This window comes from Falco naumanni, chromosome Z (genome assembly GCF_017639655.2).
Source record: "Falco naumanni isolate bFalNau1 chromosome Z, bFalNau1.pat, whole genome shotgun sequence".
Taxonomy (NCBI): domain Eukaryota; kingdom Metazoa; phylum Chordata; class Aves; order Falconiformes; family Falconidae; genus Falco; species Falco naumanni.
The window spans coordinates 1,249,188-1,266,692 of NC_054080.1; the positions used below are offsets into that span (position 1 = coordinate 1,249,188).

The 17,505-nt window shown below is 38.5% G+C and overlaps 1 protein-coding gene across 4 annotated transcripts in view; it reads left to right on the top strand.

Moving 5' to 3' along the window:
- MSH3 (mutS homolog 3) overlaps positions 1-17,505 on the top strand; it is a 113,459-nt gene that overhangs the window by 69,042 nt on the left and 26,912 nt on the right. For 2 of the 4 annotated variants that reach the window (XM_040579555.1, XM_040579556.1), the window contains exons 14-19: positions 999-1,186; positions 4,700-4,868; positions 8,838-8,902; positions 10,234-10,350; positions 12,203-12,310; positions 15,851-15,965. In XM_040579555.1, the coding sequence (XP_040435489.1) occupies positions 999-1,186; positions 4,700-4,868; positions 8,838-8,902; positions 10,234-10,350; positions 12,203-12,310; positions 15,851-15,965 (762 nt within the window). Of the gene's footprint in view, positions 1-979; positions 1,187-4,699; positions 4,869-8,837; positions 8,903-10,233; positions 10,351-12,202; positions 12,311-15,850; positions 15,966-17,505 lie in introns of all 4 variants that reach the window. The other 2 variants (XM_040579558.1, XM_040579559.1) reach the window with 2 other exon arrangements.

Consider the following 17,505-nt stretch of genomic DNA (forward strand, 5'->3'; position numbering starts at 1 on the left):
GATGAATTGTTTTGTTATGAGTTGTTAACTGCTGCAGAATCCTGACCCTGACCACTAATTCTTGAAAATGCACTAAAGGTAGCAAACTGTGCTGACACCGAAGAGCACCTAGAATCCAACAGCAAAATATTTAAGCAGCATTAGAAGTAATATTAACGGTTAAAAAAGAGAGAGAGGAGTATCTTTTGCACAAGTCACTGCTTTTGGTGAGAAGCTGCTTGAAGGGAACCAACATGCTCCTACTCTGAATATCACGAAGCAACTCTGAAAGTGCTGTGTGCTGTTGGCTCTGATCTGGGAGATTCCCATTTGCTGATACCCTGGCTAACTGCCTGAAAAAGATAGAAAAATCTTTAGTAACTCTGTGGTGAGGAGAGGATGTACGAAAAAGATGGGCTAGTATGTTCTTGGTCTCCTCATCACATACACCTCGGAGTAACCAGCTAGACTCTGAAGTTGGCAGTAGCTACAAGCAGCACTTTAAACAGTGACTGCTGGTTTTCTGTGTTTCCCCCCCCCCCCGTTTCCTTTCTGTGTTCTTGTTCTAAGACTCTCCCTCTCTCTCTGACCTTGTCTTTCCAAACCCTCTTGCTGAAACAGCAGCCTGGGGGTTCAGGTGACAGCGCACAGATGCACAACCCCATATGGACAGATCGTGGTACTCATAACTTACTCAACCTGCTTTTTTGCCATTTGCGCATTGTTGGCCCATTTTTCTGCTGATTGCCTGCTGCATATGTGTTGGACATTTCCATCCAGCAACAGTAAAAATGGAGATCAGCTCTCAACTGCTTCCTAATGACAACGGTTGGAAAATTAGTATACTTTATTAATTGGGAAATGTGATAAGATTATGCAGCGGTGTTATAGTCCATACATTATAATTGTATTTTGTCTCATTTTCAAAAAGCAAAAGAACCTTTAGGATTTAATGAAAATATATTGTAATGATTTAGAGTAATAAATTGTAATGATTTAGATATTGCTTCCCTTCTCAGTGTTCAACCCAAGAGTTCTTCTTGATAGTCAGCACCCTGTCTCGTCTGGACTTGGAAATTCAAGCTCTAGTTCCAGTCATACATTCTCATGTGAAAACTCCCTTATTACAAAAGGCACTGTTGGAAATCCCAGAACTTCTCTCCCCAGTAAAACATTATTTAAAGATCCTTAATGAAGAAGCAGCCAAGTAAGTAGAGATGAAATAGATGAACCTTCTGTGCCTTACAGGCTTTCTGACTCAATGTATTCAGTTGTGCAAATTATGCATCCTGTCTTAATACAATTTAATTATATATTTTTGGTTTTCTGTTTATGTATGTACAGGTTGCTTATAGTTAAAGCACAGGTTGTTTTCTACTGCTTATATTTTTTTAAAATGAAACTAGGCGAGCAAGTATTTTGTCTAGGATGTGTCTGCCTCAGGCTGAATAATTTTTTTGAAAGTTTTTCAGCTGTTTTGTAGAATGAATTTAGAGCAAAATGTGTTTTGCTCATGTTAATTTGTTTAACAGCTTTTTAATTATTTTTTTTTAAATGGAGAAGGTATTCCTTTTGAAGAGAGACTTGACCTTTAGCAAAGTGGCCGCTCTGCTGTCAGTAATATACCTTTTACTATTTTTGAAAATTACTCAAAGCTTTGCATGCCCCCCTTCCTATTTTAAAAATGTCTTTGCGTGCTCACTGATGGCAGAAAATACAAAGTTTAATAGCTGTGAAGATTCCATGTAGCCTGTGTGATTTGTACCCGCTCAGAGCATTTCTGGGGTTAGTGCCCTGTTTGTGGACTCCCTCTAGAGACTGACTAAACGAGCACCTACCTCAGCCTCAGGCTCTGTTTTTATGTGATTACATTTTTCCCTGTAGTTGCCTTCCTGCAGTCTTGCAGAGGTAAGCTGAAAGTATGGAGGCTGTCTGCCCTTTCTTGTCTCAATTCTGTACTTCATTGTTAAAAAAAAAAAAAAAAAAAAGTAGACAAAGGGAGAAGATGCTAAACTGGAATGAATATGCATTATAAGGGAGAGTGTCTTTAAATAATTTGTTGTGTACTGTTTCTTCTGAAGAATTGCTGCCTCCATTGTTACCCCTAGATCCTAGTTTTAACCACAGGAAGGAGAAGGCAGGAGTCTTAAGATGCAGAATAGTAAAGCAAGAACATCAGTTCTGTAACAGGGGGATGTGCAAAAACCTCTCAGGGGACAGGATTTAGGAGGAATACCTTGTGGCCAGCAAAATCACAGTCTTTCTGAAAAAAAGCAGTGTAAGATCTTCTAAAAAAAGGTTATCTCATGATGCTAGGCACAGAGGCAGTCTGGCTGGCTTGCACAGCCAACTTGACTTTGCAGGTTTTTGATCTGCTTTCAGTGTATTTTTTATTTACGCCACATGGAGAGGATATTCTGAACACTGAGTATCACCCAGCTTTGTATTCTGATCATCCTGAAATTTTCTGCTATAAGCAAGTCTCATTTAACTTTGAACATTTCCTCCTATGTAATATTGTAAGATAAAATATATACCTAGAGATTCTTTGATGAAAGATGTGGCGTGCAGTTTAATGTGTAGCTTTATTGGGGCAGCATAGTATTGATCTTTTATTTTCAAAGCAGACTAAAAATAAACATCCAATTTATTTACAAAATCATCTTTTTCTTTCTCCATCTGAGATTTAAAATTAAGGAAATTTAAGAATTAAGGCATAGAACTTAACTTATTTGCTTCTGAGTTGGAGACAGATGCAAGGTGTATAAATGTAGAAGCCGAGAAGGGCAGCAGTATTTGCTGTGCCCGGTGGACAGCTGGGTTTATAAGATTTCTACTGATGCATTGTATCCAATTATAGTTGTCACAGATTATGACAACACAGACTGTATCTTAATTATACCAGATTTACTGTAGGTAGGTTTAAAATATGTTTTTTTCCTGTCACTATGGATGATGGCTAGAATACTATACAAAATGAAGATACAATAGAATAAGTAGAAGATACGATCATTGGTCTGCAGAATGCATATATTTTGTTTGCATTTATTCAAGATTACTAAAATAACTTTTGGCCTTTATTATATCTCAGACTTGTATGGCAGAACTATTTACACTCAAAACCCTTTCTTTCATTGAAATCATGATGATTACTTACATAGATACATGTACATACACACTTGCACACACAGATGTATATGCTGCATCATGTGTTATCATGTTTTATCATGTGGTGTGGGTAAAATCCTGTAGTCGTTTTCAAAAGTATTCTGCTGCTCCAGGGCTTTTTAGGGCTAGTTCAAGATTCTGGGGTTTGAGGTGTTTTTTTCTTTAACTGTCAACTATTAATTTTTTGGTAGGCATTACATAGCAGTGACAGGCTTCACAGTCAGCTGCTGGCTACTAGTAATCTTTATTTCCTTGCATTCCCATGGAAACAGGTCTAATTAGCACAAAAGTGTTTCTAAAAATTAGTATTGTATTTTAAAATGGCATCTTTACTGTCACTTACATAATAACTATGTCCATGTAATGCAAAATCAAAGCACAGCTTTGTGTTACCTGTCTGGTCACTGACTCCAGTTGAGGCTTCATTCTCAGGCAGAGGAGTATTGGAGTAGGTAGAATATTAGACTTTTTATTACTTTCATGTTTTATTACTTGCAGTTTGCTAATTACTTGCTCTCCAAATATTAGATTTCAGGCTTATTACATAATTAACTGGTACAGTTTTGTATTTGCTTTAAAATACAAATGTATATTCCAATTAACTTAGGGCTGATTGCACTACTTGTTATTGCTTGCCTGATACTTATTAGGATGAGTTAAATTTTTGTTATTTTTGATGACGTCCATATTTTTAATAGCTTGTTCGGCATCCCAATTTTAAACATTTGAATGGCATTGTCTTTTCTGAGCTGAGATAGTGCAGCCCAAACAATTCTGTCATTTTCTGACGTTGAGACTAGGAAAGAACATTGTTTTGCATGTGTTAGAAAATGCTGTGGTTAATCTTTTCTTGAGGAAAGAAGAAAGCTACTCTGAGAAACTTATGATGACATTCTGCTTTGATGAAGGCATTCTGGGAGGGATTTTTTGTTGCAATCCTCATGAAAATCTGCCCAAATGTGGCCAAATTGATCAAAAATCTGTGTTCGTGTTACGCAGAAATTATCTAAAGCTTCAGATGTAGTCATGATAAAGATGTTGCCGGCACTTGGAATGCTCGAGGTTGGGACAGCAATTGCATTCCAGAGTTACGGATTGAGACAGAAGGGAATGACATTCCTTGTGCTTCCTTTTCTTCCTTTGGTCGGTCGAGGGAGAGCAAACAGAAAGCTGCAGGATGCACATTCAGAGATGACAAAAAAAATCCCACTCAGCAGGGTTTAGTGTAGAAGTATGAGCATAATGTGATGGAGTCGAAAGAACAGGAATTGATTAGTTTTGAATACACTGGCGGGCGGGAGGTATCTCGGTGTAGCCTCTTAGATTTGGTATACAAGGTGCCTTTCTGTTTAGGTATATGTGTGTATGGCGCCTTGCGGTACGTGTGCTGTACCATGACCAAGTAACAGAAAAGCTGTATTTAGAGGGGAATAAAGGTATTATTAAAACAAACCAGGATAATATATAAAAATGTGGATGCAGCCAGTAGAATTGGGGAACTTATTTTTGGTTTTACTGTTATTTTGTTTTATCTTATGCTTCTTACGGATAGGATTGGAGATAAAACCCAGCTGTTCAAGGACCTTACAGACTTCCCTGTCATCAGAAAGAGAAAGGAGGAGATCCTGGATGTGCTTTCTAAAATCCAATCGCATCTGCTGGACATTCGTAAACAGATTAAAAATCCTTCTGCAGAGTATGTTACCGTTTCTGGTCAAGAGGTAATAATGGTGTCTTATTATATATGACTGTACCCTTGCTTGTCTAGAAAACAGCTTAAAGGTTAGGTTTAACTAGAACTCTCTTCATTTAGTATGAGACTTGATGAGGTCATTTGACTATAACCTTTTGTACAACTTTAAAGAACCGTTCTGTGACAGTGTCACTTTTTAATTTAAGCTAATTACTTTAGTGATTTAAATAATAAAAACACATTAGTGCAGCTGAATTTGGTTCGGTAATGCTTTGCTTTTCTGTATATGTAAAAACAATTGCATACTTCCAAGGTCAATTATGTGGCTATTAAGTGCTGAAACATTCTCGGATAACCAGGAAGCACAACATTAGGTTAATTTGAGGAATGGTAGAATGATTTGTAAGTACTGATTAAGACTGTAATTTGAGAGATGGGAGAGAAGAACAGTATTAAAGAACAACACATGTTATTTTATTTCAATTCTTAGAAATTATGCTGGTGGATGGGAGCTTTTGTTTGCTAGATGATGTGCAAGTGTGGGTAGGCCATGCTCCTACTACAGCAGGCTGAGCAGTTCAGTGAAAAAAAAAAAAAATAGAGAGAGAGTGAGAGATGACAGATACTGCCAGATTTGGGGCAGGGGAGTGACTGAACGGAGCAGTGAGGGAGCGCTGTTCAGCGTTGTCCTGTGGGAAATGAGAGCAGGAAGGCTGGGGAAAACTCCACAGAACACTGGAAAAAGAAGTGAGTTAGAAAACTGAACGAGGGTTGGGAGTAGAAGAGATGAATCGGTGAGGACCATGAGGGAAGGGGCTGGAAGCAGCCCCCGTCACACTGAGGGCCTAGGGAGCTGAGAACACAGCAGGGAGCAGGCAGGCAGTGCTGAGAGAGGATGTGAGAAGGGATGAGTAAGACACAGCAGCATTTCATAAAGACCTGGGGTGGATATTGAGTTTTGAACCCCTCACCACAAGGAAGACATTGAGGTGCTGGAGTGTGTCCAGAGAAAGGCGATGAAGCTGGGGAAGGGTGTGGAGCACAAGGCTTGTGAGGAGCAGCTGAGGGAACCGGGGTGTTCAGTCTGGAGAAGAGAGGCTGAGGGGGGACCGTATTGCTCTCTACAGCTGCCTGATGAAAGTAGGCTGTAGCAAGGTGGGTGTTGGTCTCTCGTCCCAAGTAGCAAGTGACAGGACAAGAGGAAACAGCCTCAAGTTGTGTCAGGGGAGGTTTAGATTGGATGTTAGGAAAAATTTCTTCAGGGAAGGCTGGTCAAGCATTGGAGCAGGCTGCCCAGGGAGGTGGTGGAATCACCATCCCTGCAGGTGTAGGTGTGGTGCTTAGGGACATGGATTCGTGGTGGACTTGGCAGTTCTGCGTTAAGAATTGGACCTGATGATCTTAAAGGTCTTTTCCAATGTAAATGGTTTTATGATTCTATGAGTTCCTTTGATGGTAAAGCTGAGAAGAGGAATCACATGGCTGAAGTGTTGGGTAGGCTGTCAGCATGGATGTTGAAGTCCAAGAGGAAACATTAAAGAGTGTGTCTGAGTGTTGTATGAGGAAGGGAAGAGCCAGGATTTGAACGGTTTCTCTCAGAGAGGCTGCATTAAGAGGTGGGTGATGACACGTGTGATGGATTGATTGAAGAGAGGAGGACATCTGAGGGAGTAGTCAGGTGCGAACTGGACAGGAGAGCTTCAGAAACCACCAGACCCCATGTACATGTTTGAGAGGAGGTCTTTATAGCAGGGGACAGCTCAGGAACCATTGCAGACAAAGAGATCTATCTTGGCATATTCATAAAAGGAGCTGCAGAGGTTGGGGATAACTGCTCTTCAATTACATCTGGTGTAGGTGTTTCAGAGACTTCAAAAGAGGCAGTAGAGGAAGCGTTAGAGAAGATGGTCAGTGAGGAAAGGAAGGACTCTAAAGGAACGGAGGTAACGGAAAGGAAATTTTTTGGGAGGAGCAGAGCATAGGCATAGCAAGAGTCTCTTGGAGTTCAGCTCTTTTTTTCCTCATATCTGTGTGATTATATTCTTCATGTGTTCTTGTATTGCTCCGATAGAGGTATTCAAACGCTGCTTCACAACAGCAGCGCTTATTGTTTGCTAGTTCTGGAAGAGAGAGAAGCCAGGAAACTTTTCAGGGAACAGTCTGCTTTGGAGAAAAAAATATTAAAAAGCCAAACTATTTGCTCCTTCATGTATGCCCCCAAACCCATGATTATGAATACATGCTTAGATCTTCAGAGTCAGCACACAGTTTAACTTATATTTAAGTTTGTTAGAGTTCTGATGAAGATCCAGTTGACAGATAACTTTTCCAAAGTTATCTTATCTTTTATCTGTATCTATCTTATGTTTTGTTTCCAGACCTCTAGTGTAATTTCTGGCGTGCACTGAACAGGACAGAAAGCTGTGTGAATAGTGATAGCACTGCTATTCATTTCAGGCAGGATTTAGAGAGAAATTGCTACATTTGGCAAATATTTGCTTCTTGCATTGCTTAAGCAGCACTTTGCCCAGTTTATTTGATACTGCAGTTACTTATCTAACAGGGCTAAGAATTAAAGGATGAAAAACCAAATGCTTTTGTTGTTTTGAAGATTGCAACCCCTCTGCTTGTTTCTCAGTAGTCACAAACCCAAATTAGGCACTTGAACTGTGTTAATTTAGACTCTTGAGTTCAGTTAGGTGTCCAGCACAGACACAAATGTGGTACTATTTTGTTTTCCTTTTGTAAACACAGCATGTTTAATTGTTTTGAGATCAACTTCAGGAAAAACTGTGATACCAGCACATCAGCAACACTGCTAGTGTTGCTGCTAGTGGCAGAAGTTGGCTCATTTTCAAACCTTTGCAGATCTGTTTCTACCCATTTTCAGTCACTTTATCTGGTGTGTATTATGCAATTTCAGGTTTCATACATGTTTCTACCAAGTATTTTAGAAGTGGCTTAGGTGAATTAAGAATTAGTGCACTATGTCCTTGCTGGAGTTTTGTACTCATGTTAGGATTATTATTCTTGATTGACTCACTTGAGGTGAGTCTGGCTGTTCTGGTGAGGGATGGAAGTTTTAACCTAAATGATACTAAGTGTAATGGAAAAGTTTTGTCAGGTGGTAGTGTCATGGCTTTCTGTAAAGGGGATCAGATTCTGTGTTAATCTAATCTCTGCTAGAAATTAATTTTCCAGCTGAATTTTTATTTGAGAATGCCTCAATTCTTTGCTGTCCAGGGCCTCAATATATAGGTATAATTTATATTAAAAACATTAATTATATATATTTATATAATAATTATAAATAAATAATTATATATTACCTGTTACAAAGGTAATTGATGTGAGTCATGTGATACACTGCAGCAAATGCATGGTGTAAATTCCACTGCACTGAGCCTCTTGCCGTCACTGCTGGTTTCCCCTGTTCCTTCCCTTCCTGACCCTGAGTTGATCCGAACTTGAAGCAAGGTACTGCAGGTACAGCGCTAGCGTTTGAGATTTTGAGCTCTTGTCTGTGAGGTGTCGCAGGTGGTGACTGTGTCACGGATCCCTGGGCAGGAAGGCACATCTCACTGATCAGCAGTAGCCTCAGTACAGATGGTGTGCAGTGTAGGGTCCGTGTGAATGTTGAATTCTCTACAAGGGACAGTCGGGACCAGGTAAGCAAGACTCCCTAGCTTTAGTCTGGTTTTGGCTTGGTAGGAAGGAGGTGAGGAGGGAACATGTTAGCGAATGAATAGAAAGGCCGAGATGTGGCAGCAACATTTCAGGGCACAAAAATAGCTCAGAATGGGAGTTGCTTTTTTGGCAGAAAATGTGTATGTCATAGCCCTCACTTCTGGGCGAAAAAGGGCATTAGCTTCTGGTCTGCTCAGGCTGAATATGTTTTCGCTGTGATGCATGCAGTTTTCTTGATATATGACAGTTGTGGCTCTGTAGTCTTCCTAATTTCCCATGATGTATAATACTACATTCCTGTTTATTTTAGTTTTTGATAGAATTCAAGAATACCCATAAATCATCTGTGCCATCTGACTGGGTTATGGTTAGCAGGTACGTGAAATGTCTTTGAAGTTTGTTCTATTTTAATATATGAGGGAAAAAAAGCAGTATTTTGGTATTACAATTAATTATGTACACATTCTCATTGCTCCATGTGTTTCTGTTTTGTTTTTTAAACTGAAAACCAACCAAGCAAAATTGTTGTGTCAATTTATTGCCATAGTAAGTTTTGCTTAAAAGCAAACCAAACTGAAAAATAAATGGAGTTCTAAAGATGTTTGGGTTTACATTGTAGATTCTTAGTGCACTATATTAGTTGCTTAATCTTTCAAATTACATGTACTGGTGTCAAAACTATGATCTTGATTGAATTGTGCCTGTTGTTTGTACACGTGGGTCTTTTCTTACTTTGTTCAGAACAGTGAAAAGTAGCTGTTTGTGCATCTCAGTAAACTCAGTGTATTTAAAATGTCATTTTACTTATTCATACAGACAAGCTTTGCTTTCTTTGGTTCTCAGGGTTATGTAAGCATGATTTTTAGATAGCTCTGTATACTTTTTCCAGTATGTGAAACAGAGATGGAGTGAATTATGTAGTTGGCTTTTTTTTCTTTTCAGTCATTTGTTTCATTATTTAAACGGGGTGAATACCTTAATGTTAGCTCAGTGTTAGGATGTGTAGAGTCAATGTAAATCCTGAATTCTCTGCAAGGCCCAGTGTATAATGTGTGAGCATGGACATCTCACGCCAGAAACAGGCATAATCAGGGTCAACTCTGAAGTGATGTTGTATTCACTTGTGCAAGAATTCAGTATTAAAAGTGCACAGATTAGACTGAACTAAGATGCTGAAGAACGAATTACAGCTAATCTGGATTTTGTAAAAGAATGCCAGGGAATGCCAAAGTGAGCCCTTAATGAAACTGTGTAAATAAATAGCAAGTGCCCCAAATGGAAACTAGCAAGACAGTCGATATTTACTAAGTTTGTTTCCAGCTTATCATGAAGTTTTCATCTTTTAAAGTGATTTTTTTTTTCCTTGGAGTTCATTGCATATGCAATCAGTCATAGAAGAGTCATTCGTTTGTACAGTGTATTGCTCAACATCATTTTGTGATATATATAAACTTCAGTATTATATGCTATGTTGTGAAAGACATTTCAAAAGCCTTCTGAATGGTCAGTGGTGCAGTAGCCAATCTGCACAGTAAATATCATTAGAATCAACAGTTTGGTACAAACAGTAAAAGATTTATTTTTTTTTTAACATCCATTTCTCAGGCTCACAGAGGGTAGGAAAGCTAGTCCAATTTTTCATGTAGGTGGTGTAACTGATTGCTTAGTGACCTTGATTTCCTATTTGGCTTTTTTCTCTCTTCCAGCACAAAAGCTGTCAGCCGTTTCCACTCTCCTTTTATTATAGAAAATTACAGACATCTGAATCAGCTCCGGGAGCAGTTAGTCCTTGACTGCAGTGCTGAATGGCTAAATTTTTTAGAGTGAGTTCACAAAATAGTCAATTTTTATCATTGTATTTTATTTTATTTTACTTTTGCTGTAAGAACAGAAACCCCCCCCCATGTTTATCTAAAAATAGAAAGTTGATCATGCAATTACATTGCCCACAAAACTATAATTAATTATTGTTCTTCAATTCAAGGCATCTGAAGGCAAAGCCTGTGCAGACTGAGTCCTGAGACCAGCAGTGTTGTCTTTAGATTTTCAAATTCTGATGAAAATACGCTATTAAATATGTATAGTGGCTCTCAAAATTTCAAAATGGATATCACAGCATTAAGAACCTGAAAGTGTAACTAACAGCGAATGGCTGAAACTGAATCTAGTAGTTTTGTTATTGAACTACAGTGTAAGTGAAATGAAAAAATAATCTGTTATACAAGCTAACCAAATTCATTTTTAATATTAATTGAAATAGAGTATGGTTTTGATGTTATGTGTGCCATTACTAAAAAAAATAATAAATTAACTACATTGCAGTGTTACTTGGAGTTTCTGAATTAGGAATGTTCAGGGTGCTTGGGCCATTACTTGATCGAGTGTGGTTCTGTATGGTAGCCCTGTGACTGACTGAGTCTGTTTGCTAGAAAGTAATCAGAGTGTTGTTGCCCCTTGCAAGTGGCGCGGAAGACCTGTTTGTCTCCGATCAGTCTGAGTGCATTAGTTTAGCTATTTAGCCAAAGTTTCTTTAAAATGGGTGTTTAAAAAATATTTCTCAAACTTGTGAATGCCTTTAATTTTTCAGGTGTTTGGCTAGCAATGTTTTTTTGTCCCTCATGTCATGCAATGATATTTGGCTCACTTTCAGCTGTGCTTTTTTCGCCACTGCAAAAACTTAACAAGTACCTTCTGAAGTTGTCTCACTGAATCTAACTGATGCCAAGGTTTGCCTCCTAGTTGGAACCCAGCAATTCCGTAAATTTGGTAGAAACTAGAAAAACATTCTAATTCACTCTTCTCCAGATGCATTGCCTTTGAAATACTGTAAAAATGGTTCTGATGCATAATTTATTGTCACTCTGTTAGCCATGTAAGTTTGAGTAGACCTATTTTAACCTTTCTTCACTTAGATCAGCTGCTTTTCATGCTCACTTTGGTCTTCTCCAGTAGTGTTGTATGATAGCAGCATACAACAAGGAAAGACCTGTGTGTAGGAAAGTGTTCTTCTTTCCCACCCATCCATCTATTTACTGATTTATTTACTGAATTTTGCTTCCTTACTGGCTTTATACTCCACATGTATCTTTGAGACTGGGGGGGGAGGGGGGCGGGGAGTAATTCTAAGAGAGAATGAATTCTACTGAAAACTGTGTTCTCCTGGTAATACTGTTATTGTACTAAGTGAAGTAATACCATAAGCAGAATTAATGAATTTTCTGTTGTAAATACCAAACTTTATTGAAATTGTAGACAACTGCTGTGTTCAGGCACTTCTAGTTTATTTTTTTTGACTCTTAACTTACGGCTGAAGTGAATTGGTAGTTGGGATTCAGTTGCCACTGTGATAAATAGTGGCATTTTTGTAGACCTCATTTAGGCATCAGGAGTCAACTGCAGACCCTTTATATGCTAGCTAATAAATTTCATTTTGCCTGCTTTTTTGTGCTTAAAAATAATTCACTATTACAACTGGAGCATGAAGTCCATCTTGATTAAGATTGTGTCCTCATATTATAACTTAATACACTGCTGGGAGATTTGAATTCAGAGTAATTTAAAGACCATAGGAGCCCTATGAGAAGCATACATGGGATACATTTTGACAGTACATTTGTATCTGTATGAATTAATTTTTCCCTTTTCGTTCTGTTATTTTTCCCTGTTTTGATATAGCCATTTTAGTGAACATTATCACCCTGTGTCTAAAGCAGTTGGTCACCTAGCAACTGTCGACTGTCTGTTCTCATTGGCCCAGGTGGCTAAACAAGGAGACTACTGCAGGTAATCAATTTTTAATTTTTATTTAGGGTTTTATAGGAATTATAAGAGAGCATTTAAAATAAATTTGGGTTTAATATGTGTACTGCAATAAAATGTATTATTAAAATTGTTTACAGTAGTTTCAACTTAATCTGATTTCACAAAGAATGCTTCTGGGCTTAATGCAAATCTGTAAACACTGCAGTTCAAATTTGACATCTCATGTTTGTCTTTTGTTTGGCCTGAGTCTAGTAGGTGATAACTCACATATCTATAACTATATTGCGTGGAAATTTTTGTGTTCTTGCCTTCCTCCCCCCCCTCTGTTTTCCCCCTCAGCAAAGTCTGAATTTATAATGGCTTTCTGATTCCCAGGATTCTAATGTATATGGGGGTATGTTTCAAAGACGTATTTCAGGCAAATAAAAGGTAACTACTAGTGCCACCTTCCAGAGCCGTGATGATGCCTCACCTAGGATCCTGTGTTAGATCTGATGAGCTGTGCTCCTTCCTCTGCCCAAGACCCACACATGCACACCAGGCACCACAGCCTGGGATTCTGGGGGTGCCATGGCTGTCCCCCAGGCTCTCCGTGGTGGGGACACCTGAACCCCCAAGTCCTGCTTCACCAGAAGTTGGTCAAGAGCTGGCTCCTGAGCCTGTACACTTTACAGCTTCGGTCTTCCTCCCCTTCATGAGCCCACATCTCTTGCAGCCACACAGAGACAGTCAGTCTCACTGGGGTGCCTTCTTCCATACCATGAGGTCTCTGTCCCCAGGAGCATGGGACGCTCACTGAGCCACTGCTTCAGCTTGCCGAGTGCTGTCCTAGAGACCAGCACTTACTGTTTACTGTAGGCACCCGTGCAAGGGCTGCTGGTTTCCAGTCCTCAGCCATTCCCTCTGCCAGACAGTCCACACGCACTCCTGAAAAGTACACGTGTAACTTTGTAAGTGTTGTCATTGTGGGGCTGAGCGCTCAGCCAATTGTGTAGGAATAACCATATGAATTAGTAATATTTGAGACCTGCAGAAACAGAGCAAATAGTGTATTAAATGTATGTGGATGGAGGGGAATCAACATAGCATTAAAGGTAATATCGGTCATTTCTGGACTGTTGGGATCTTGTGTGCCTTATCAATATCTCTTTGAAAGTAATTGCTTGCTTAGTTCAGTATACTTAGATTAGAAAACAAACCGAAATGTGATTAATTCGCTGTGCAGAGCCTAAATAATTCACTGAATTTAAGAGTGGCTTAAAGCTCATAAACTGGCAGGAAGGAGTCTTCTTAGTGAAACTTCAGCTGCAGGGAAGGTGTCAGTAATTAATTTTTGAGGACTACCAAGGGAAATACGGGACTTTTGTATTAACTAATTTAAGTATTTCAGAGAAATGCTTTTTGATTAAGTGAGGGTTGTTTCATATCACCCTACCTGAGGCATGTAAATGAGTTATGAAGTCAGGAGGCCAGGTGCTCCACATTGTTGTTGGAGAGAAGGTAAGAACCTCATGCAGTTTTGAGGTGTCTTAGGACCCCTGTGTTGGGAGACTCATCCTTTACATCCTTTACACAGATTACGTTCAACATCAGGGCTCTCAGGCAGCAGTTAGATAGCTAAAGATGATAGTGTAGGTATTCCACACTGCAGGTTATGAATTTTTTTAACTAAGGAATGTGGTTGGAAAGGTAGTACGCCACTAAAGGATGTTATGCATTCCAGAGCAATTTACTTTTTTTTTTCTTTCTTCTCTTTTTTTCTTTTTTTCCCTTCTCTTACTGCATGACAGGTGGCTATCTGATTGTGGGAACACAGGGCAGGGAAGACTTTTTGAATGACTGTGGATGAGGCCCAACTTCTGCAGGCCCCATTGTATGAAACCAGAACAGGCAGTCAGCAAGGCTCATGGCTTCCTGAAGCCCTGTTCTTTCTCACAGTTATGTAGAAGGAGGCTTGAGAAATTAAAGGGAATTATTTCCAACGACAAGGGCAGAATTTCAAAATGGCAAATGGATCATTTAGCTGTCATCTCCCCCTCTTGAATGCCAAGTGGAGAGGTACAGGAGGAAGTGCTTCTAGGCATGTGCTCCTCCCTTTTCAGACCACCACACTACAGCTCCAAACAACCTACCCATCCAGAAAACGGAGAGTGAAATTTCCTTTCTTTGTCCCCAACACCTAAGACTGTATTAGTTTCATCTCAGCTATGCAACTGCTGGAAATACCTTTATGCTAAAAACACCACACCATTATCAGCTGGCACCTCTTTCCCCAGTGCTTTGCGTTCCTAATAATGGCATTTATTTTATCTCCATTTTCCTTTCAAATTGCATCATCATTCTACAACCCAAGAAAAATCACTCCCCGCATCTTGTTTTCCCTGTAAACTCCATCCAAACTGTTAGTTAATTTCCAGTCAAAAAAATCTGTAGCTTTATTCCAGTATTCTCTTTTTTCTCAGCTGCTGCCACTTTCCTAAGTTACTCCTCTTATTTCACAGTGATTGTACTTCTAGTGTAGGAAAATGTTGCTGAGACATGAAACCACATTTAACTCTTCATTGAATGTTTCAATTCAATGTACAATGAAAAAGTAAACCTAGGTTGCAGAGAACAAAAGTAAATCGGAGTCATAATTCAGTGGGACGTGCTTCTTTTGCATTTTTGTTCCGTAAATAACACACAGCTCTTGGAGAAGGAGATTACCAGACGTGGAGGTATGTAACGTAGAATTTTATACATGTTGTATTTGTACACATGTAGACAAATTTGTAGCTAAAGTGGAAGCATTTGAAGGAAAGCTTTTTTTTTACATGGATTGGAGATGAGAGAAAAAAGTAAGTAATATTGATCTGGTTTGCATATTAGTATCTAAAAAGGTACTGTCGTTTCAGTGTTTCAGCTTAGATAGCTCATTCTATAGATGGTTAGTGTTTGATGACTGTTACACCTATTTGGGAATTGCTGTCAGATTATGAGAGTTGCCAATGTTTATAGGAGAGCTACAGCTCTATCGCGCTGTAGTCTTTGGTTTGTATTGTTTGATGTGTTATCAGTCATAATATACATAGTGGACAACTTCTGTCGCTCCCCACACTCCAGTTAGGACTTAATGTCATAACAGGCTGGACCAGTTCATCAGCAAGATCGTTTTGAGAATATGAAATGTATCTGCAAAAGGTATTGCTTTGCAGAAGTTGGTGCAGTGGTGGGAAGAAAGCAACTTGTCCTCCAGTTTGAGGGGTTTGTTACTGCTTCTTTGTTTTGTAGTTCTGAATAGTTTTTTAGAATACACATAAATGACTGAAAACATTCCCTAAGTAATGAAAAAAATGAAGAAAATACTGTAAAATTTCGTTAGCTAATCTGCTAATATTTTTTATAACTGAGTGAAACTAAGGAAGTCTTTTAGAAATATTTGATGATGATAATTCATTTTTATAATTTGTATTTTTCCAGAAAAAATCTGCATCATAGATGAGCCTCTTGCAGGCTTTAGTTACAGTAGTTCTAAATAGTGTTACAATAAACATTGAAATTAACGTCTCTTCCTTTTTGCAGACCAACTGTGCAAGATAATAGTCGAGAAATAATTATAAAAAATGGGAGGCACCCAGTGATTGATGTACTACTGGGAGAACAGGATCAGTATGTTCCAAATACCACTAACCTTTCAGTAAGTACTGAGATACTGTTTGAGCTTCAAATCATTCAAGGGAAGGTATCTGGGATCTGCTTCTTCGCCAGGAAGTTAAAAAAAAATAATCTAATCATACAACTGTCTGCTTGGCTGTATTTCAGAGAGATATTGCTAGATGTGACCACATCTGTTTTGTCCTTTTTCTGGTATCTTGCAGCTAGACACTCTCTTTCCAACCTTGTTCAGTCTTAATGGCATAAAGAAAAGAAACATCATCTCAAAATTAGGAAAATAAAAGCTTCAAATGGTTATTTTTGAAAAAAACAAAGTAATAATTACAGGGGTTTTTAAGGAGTCTACATTTTGTCATAACTTTTATCTCAGATTTGTGGAGCTTCTAATATACTAAATAGTAACAACTTAAGTTTTTGTGTAACATGTTTCCGAAATTAATTCCCAGATAGCTCAGATATTTTTTTAGGTATTTCTCTACAATGTGTTTTAATTTCTTTCTGAAAGTATTAATTTCATACAGCTTTCCTCAATCTGACCAAGTGGACTTTTGAGCTCTGACTCTTCACTACGTAGTATACGCTCTGTAGACTGCGCATTAGTTGTAAGAAGCCTTTCATATTAACATGTGAGAAAGATCCCCCCTGGCAAGGTGTAGCTTGCAGGCTGTATGTTGCCCATTAAGTCTCCCTCTGGCTGTTTTCTGCAATAGAGAATGATGCTGAGAAGTAGTAAGATTATTTCTTGCTTGGTATTGTTGTCAGTAGGTCAAAGAAAGGGGGGCCTGCTACTTAACATTTTCTGTGCAATGTTTCTTAAATTGTATAACCTAAATCAACTAAAATTGCTATAAATATGCACTTACAATAGGTAGGAAGCATTGCCATATTTTATTTCATGTATCTGTTTCTGCTAAGCATATTTTAGTTTTTTCCCTCTTTTTTGCTGAAAACCTAAAATCTGTCTTTGTCCTTTTGACATTTTTTGTAAATATTTACCTGTCTTACCTTTTTTGACACACTATATGTCTGTTTGTAATGAATATAAAAGTTATGCTTGCAGCTTAACTCTGAATATGTAACTGCCTTTTCATACAGTACATACTGAAAAGGTCTGAAATAAATGTCAGGTTGAGCATTGCTGTGATAAACACCATTCAAATTTATATGTATTTCTCAGGAAATAGTTTTAAATGCTGCTCTGTACTGAACAAATGATACAGATACTGTACAGTACTTCAGGGAACGTTTTCAAAATTATTTGTCAACTCCAAACAAGTGACAGATGGCATTTACACAAAAATACAGCATTTCATTCAGTAATCACCATGCACTTTCCCCTGTTAGTTCCATTCTTACATTGGCTTCCTAAATACTGAATATTACAAAATAAGGTGATCATGGTAGAATCGCTCTTCCCTCGGCTGTTGGTTTGAGTCCTCTCCTCTCTGAGAGAGGTGGGTGGGAACCTAGTTTATTACAGTGCCTCTAGTTTTAAACTGATGTTTTTGAATTAGCAGTAAAATGCATCTCCTGTCAAGTTTTCAGCTGAAATGTCAAATGTC